Here is a 5794-nt window from a genome sequence, read left to right as displayed (position 1 = left end):
TTATATAGTGCTCTGATTTCAGGAGACTTGCTGTTTCCTACTCTATCAGATCCTTGCCAACAACAGAGGGAGCTTTAGTCAAGTGTGTGTCACTCAAACCAGCAGGAAGGCCCTCAGAAGCTATCTGTCCACCCTGCCTTCAGATTCATGTTTGGTAGCTGCGATGCCTCAAACTAGGCTGAACCTCTAGTCGCTGGGATTGTGAAAACATCACCAAACCCTGGCTAAGGCCGCTGCCCGCACAGCACACTGCAGGCCAGAGCGGGCCTGCTCTTGGCATCATCCTACCCAGCAACTCCTTCCAGAGACCCGGGAAAGGTGGCTCAGTGCCTCCGAAACTGGCTTCACTGGGCACACAAGCCTGATGCCCAGGCTGGTCCCTGGCCTCTGTGCAACCCGAAGGTCGCGCCCGCGGCGGGACTCCTGTGCCAGCTGCACCCAGGCGCGGCTTTCCAGGAGGTCCAGAAGGCAGGGCCGACTCAGTGCGCTGCGTGTCTGCATGGCTCCCCTGGGCCACAAGGACAGCACGAGGGGACTCAGAGCTTGGAAAGCTTAGAAGTAAGGTGAGCTAACCACCCACTCCTGACACCTCTCTCAACCCTACCAAGAAGGTGACAAGCCACTTGCAGCGACATGAAGTCCCCTCCAGTGGCCCAGTCCACCTACAGGCAGCTCCAGCTTCCATGCAGCCACCTGATGGTCCAGGCAGAGCCTGAGCTCCCCAGCTCCTGCCGCAGCCAAGACCAACTGTGGTCCTGGCCCGCACCCCGCCCCTGGGCTGACGCTCAGACTGTAATGTCCCCCCCACCACCCAGTCACCCACCACCCACGGCTCCTCTCCTCGCAGAAGACTCCTGACTGCAACACGACCAGAACCCGGGCTCTGCATGAACCCAGGCAAGCAGGTTCCCGGTCCTTCCGGAGCTGCATGCAGGCCAGTGCCAGGCCTCAGGCCACCCACTTACCCCACGGCCACAGCTCATAACTGGGGAGACTCTGACAACTGCAACTCCCCTCTGAGTCATCCGATGACTACCCCCGCCCCAGAACCATTCATGAGACACAGGTCGGCTTGGCTTTCAGCACAGAGCCCACCATGACATGTGAGGTTTACAATTCCATCTGCAGGCCACAGAAGACACCGACCAGAGCTGCCTATCTGGTCAGCTAAAACACATCAGGACATTAATAATTAAATAAACCCATACCATCAGTTCAATTGTTACCAGTTCGATTTCTCTTCTTGCAGGAAATCTAGACCCAGATTTGAAATCTGCCCGGCTTTGAACAATGAAGGAACACCATGGCTCCACACATAGTCCTGAGGCCTCGAGTCACCAGAATGGTTTTCCTGGCAACAGCAGCTCCTGGAGTGCCCTGACACTGAGGCGCACTGGCCACAGCTGGCTGCACGGCCGGGCGAAGTGAGCCCAGGCCACAGTCCCAGCCGTCAGATGATCACTCTCTCATCCCCGCCCCCCCTCCAAACCCCCCACTGCCCCCGCAGGTCAGGGGAGACCTCTGACCTCACTGCTAAGCGCTTTCTTGGCTTCAAGAAGCAAACAGGAGACACAAGGCCCAAAACATGAAGGCAGTCAAGCAGCCGCCAGATGTTCTGCCCCTTGGACACTGAGCAACTGAAGGCTTGGCCCATCCAGAGGCCGCTGAGTCCCACCTCCCGGTGTGCAGGGACCAGAGAGGGCGCCGCAGGTCTTGCCTGTCAGAATTGGCAGTGAACGCTGGGGGGCAGTCCTTGGTACAAATGTCGGCAGTCGGGCACTGGTGAGTCCGGCGTGGCCTCCTAAAGTCAGTCACTGTCCGGGAGCTCCCCGGAGAGGAGTGGCAGAGAACTCGGGGGACCTGGGCGTGGGGCTTAGAACTGCGCAGTGCTGTGGAACTCAGCGTGACCCCCGTCAGACTGTGAACAAACGCAGGGACTGACTTCGAGACAACACAGCCAATCTGTGTGTCCAGGAAACCATCCTTGAATAACGGCAATTCATATGACTCTCCCACCACAGGGAGAGAACACCGAAGTGGCAAGGAAGGGGTGCGTGTATGACAAATGCCACATGTGAGCCCCGGGGCAGGGGAAAAAACTAGCAAGTTCATGAACAGTGTTTCTGTACTCCACTTTTTTACCAAAACTCCCTTTTCATTTAAGTATTAGAAGGCTTGACTCAAATAATTACACTGAGAAGTAAAATATAAACAGAAGCACAGTTCTGGAAAGCGCTAGACTTCCCTCCTGGGAGTGTCAGCAGGCCTCCGACCTCAGCCCATTTCATTAATAAGCAGCTGTGGAAAATCCAAAACGGGGAGAGTGAGGAAGGGCAGAGCCACGTTCCGTGTGAGGCCCTCGGCTGGTGATGACCCCAGGACCGTCCAGCGCCCCCAGTACCTGAGACGGGACCCCAATCCAGAGGACAAGGCCCTCCGTCTCTGCTTTACCAACAGCCAGCCGTGAGGCGGCCAGCACAGTGTGGTTCACAGGGCACGTCGGGTCAGCTTCCGCACAATCACCCTTCCTCACTGCAGTCAGCCCGCACGTGGCTTCTTTCTACTCGTACAGCAGGAACTTTTTGATGGGGTCCGGCAACGGCAGTGACGGAATCAGGTGGAGCCGGTATTTGCCAAGAGCTCTTCTCACGGCCACACGGCACAGATTCAGCAAGGCCCTCGGGACACCTGGAGCACGTGGAAAGAAGGGAGACGGAGGAAAGAAGGTTAGTTCCTTCCCTCACTCAGGAGGGAAGGCGGCTGTGACTGACGGGAACCCCTGCACACACGCTCCTGCCATCGTCCCAATTCTGGAGCGAGGAGAGCGGGTGAGGAAGGCCTTGTGATCCACTCCGTCCATCTGCGGAAGGAGCAAAACCCTCATGACCGGCGGCACCTGCTCAGTGTGACAACACCCCCTCGACTGTTTACATCCCTCAACAGAGAACTAGCAGTAACCCCCGAAAGCCCTGGCAGGTGTGAGAACTGCCCCCTGCCCTCTGCCAGCCTCTGCTCTCCGTCAATCCCAAAAGCCCTCAGGGGGTCTGGGAGAGCCGGGCCCGAGCAATACATGAGAAAGGCAGGTGACAATTCTGCTCCAGGTCAAAAAGCCACATCTCTGCTTCATGACACAGGCATGAACACAGGCAGCTTCATTCTATCAGTCTGGCTCCAACCGACCATTAATCAGCTCTTTTGGGAAAGGCTCAACAGGAGCCATGTTTTAATGGCTGGTCCTGGGAAATCCAACAAGAAAACCACAAGACACTGAAGTTCTGTGAGAGGTAAGGGTTCAGGAGGAGATTGTAAATTCAGACGTCTTCCATAACCACGGGGGAATGGGCCGGGTGTGCGCAGGTCACAGCAGCGCTCAGCTGCCTGCAGAGGGCGCACACGCTCGAGGCCTGAGGGGGAGGGCGCTTCTCACAAGACCACGCCCATCAGCTGCAAAGTCTGGCTACCAAGTGATTAATTCATCAGCAAAACCTCTCTTCATAAATAAGCAAACAATGGACTTTAACAAAAATTAGACTTAACACACAATCCAAGGTAATGGAATCATATAACCCCTAACCAAAGCAAGGGAGTGGGAAACCCTAGCCCAGGCGTCGGCAAACTTTTGTGATGGAAGAGCCAGTCCTGTCCCTCACAACAATTTAAAAATTATTCGAGAGCCATAAAACAAATGAAATCACCATTATGTGAATAATAGTCTTTAACATTTTTATCAGTGAAACCATGATAGTTTTATTTTCATTTTCGATTTGACTTCAGAGCCCCATGGGGCCACGTGTGGCTCGCGAGCCATCGCCCCTGCCTTAGAGGAGGGCTCACAGTTTGCTGTACGGCAAACATTTAAAACCAAACACAAGCAAAAGAATCTGGGGTCACAAAGCAGAATCCTAGGAGCTGTGAGGGCGTATGCTTTTACGGGTTTCCTGGTACCCACCCTTGGTGTCTAGGAATTTTAAGAGAAGACCGATCTGGAAGACCATTCTGGAAAACCCCTAGCCCTAACTGAAGATTGTTACCGGGTGTCTGGTCGGAGGATTTTGTCTTTTTAAATTGCTACAGCTTAGTTCATTCAGTTGGCCCGAGCAGACGGCAAGCCAGAGCTGAACTCAGACCACTCACTTCGGGCTTCTCTGAAGACCTGCAGTGCCTCGGGGTCCACCTTCCTTCTGCCTCTGGACTCCGGGCCCAGGGACTCCCACTTGACCAGGTTCACGTTGGCTCCAAACTCCACGAGCAGGCTCACGAAGGCTGCCTCACAGCCATGCCGCAGGACAGCATCCATGACGCAGCCGGGGGAGCCCCTGTAGAAGCCCTGCGTGTTGACAGGGCCATTGCAGTTGAAGTCGGGGTTCGCCCCAGCCTGGAGGAGCAGCCTGAAGCATTGGAGGTTGTGGTAGGCTGCACTGATGTACAAGGGGCAGACCACCAAGGAAGTGAGGCGCCGGGAGAAGGGGGGCCGGATGTCAGGCGTCATGTGGTGGTTGACGTCAACATCAGCGCCATACCTACAGGGAGACATGGGGACAATCAGCCCTTGTGGTGGCCTGGTGGCAGTCCCAGAGGCCCATGGTGCCCTGAGCACTGGGGAGCCACAGATCACCACGGTCTCATTATTTCTGGCTGGCTAACCTGTAATCCACTCACAAAATTCTTAAGGGAATTCTTTCAAACCTTTAACTACCCAACAATCCACGGCTACTTCAACTATTAAAAGAAGGAAAACTTCCAAATTCACCTTGTGAAATCGGTAAAACAGTAATCCCAAAACCTGACAAAGACTACAATGAGTTTCACTTCTGAGTATCAACTTCAGTAAAATGTCAGCAAATAGAATCCAAAAACATTAAGAAAGCAATATGCCATGAGCTCACGAGGCTATGCCAAGAATACAAAGGTAGTTCTGACATTAGAAACTCTAGTACCATAATCCCTCGTATTCACAGAGCTAAGGGGAAAGTCATGATTACCTCTAGATGCAAAACAGGCATATGATAAAATTCAACACATGCATGTTTAAAAATACACAATAAAAGAGGAAGGGACAGCAATGTCCTTAACATGATAAAAAATATTTCCTCAACCCAGAAGGCAGCATCTTACCTCATGGGGAAACGCTAGCGGCTTTCTCACTAAATTAGCCAGGAGCAAGACACACACTCCCACATTCTGGCCCATTATTTTTAAAGGCATTTTAAATAAAGGCATTAGTGTGATTAGACAAGAAAAGAATTAGCTGATTAAGATCAGAAAGGAGGGGATAAAATTTCCTATTTTCAGAGGATATGACTATGTCTGGAAAGCCCTAAATAGTGAATGAAAATACAACTAGCAAACAATGAGAGAATTTATTAAAGTAGCAAGATGTAAAACCAACAGCTTCCACATATACAAACAAAAATAAGTCCAAAGATAAAATGGGAAAGACTTCATTTATGGTAGCAAATAAATTTTTTTTTATTAGTTTCAGGTGTACAAAACAATGCAATAGTTATCCTTTTCACCCCTAACAAAGTGACAAACCCCTCCTCCCATCCTCTACTCCCCCACCCCCATGTCATACTTATCTATTACAATTCCATTGACTCCACTCCCACACTATACTCCACATCCCATGACTATTTATGTATTAAATTATAGTTGACATATAATATTATTCAATGGCAGCTTCAGATGTACAGTGCGGTGGTCAGGCCTCTACAACTGTCTATGACGTGGTCTCCCTAGTAAGACATGAGACCATCTGGCCCCCTAAGAAATATTTACAACATTATTGATTATA

At 51.8% G+C, this 5794-nt stretch overlaps 1 protein-coding gene across 1 annotated transcript in view; it reads right to left on the bottom strand.

The window, feature by feature from the left end:
• Positions 1-2123: 2123 nt before the first annotated feature.
• ASB1 (ankyrin repeat and SOCS box containing 1) overlaps positions 2124-5794 on the bottom strand; it is a 16645-nt gene continuing 12974 nt past the window's right edge. Inside the window, exons 4-5 of the mRNA XM_019630130.1 lie at positions 4135-4520; positions 2124-2688 (exon numbers count right to left, since the gene is read on the bottom strand). Of these exons, the coding sequence (XP_019485675.1) occupies positions 2561-2688; positions 4135-4520 (514 nt within the window). The 3' untranslated portion in view covers positions 2124-2560. The remainder of the gene's footprint in view (positions 2689-4134; positions 4521-5794) is intronic.

Source organism: Hipposideros armiger, unplaced genomic scaffold (genome assembly GCF_001890085.2).
Source record: "Hipposideros armiger isolate ML-2016 unplaced genomic scaffold, ASM189008v1 scaffold_17, whole genome shotgun sequence".
In the NCBI taxonomy this organism is placed as follows: domain Eukaryota; kingdom Metazoa; phylum Chordata; class Mammalia; order Chiroptera; family Hipposideridae; genus Hipposideros; species Hipposideros armiger.
The sequence above is the reverse complement of the archived record's forward strand: the minus strand, read 5'-3'. Positions and strand labels throughout refer to the sequence as shown.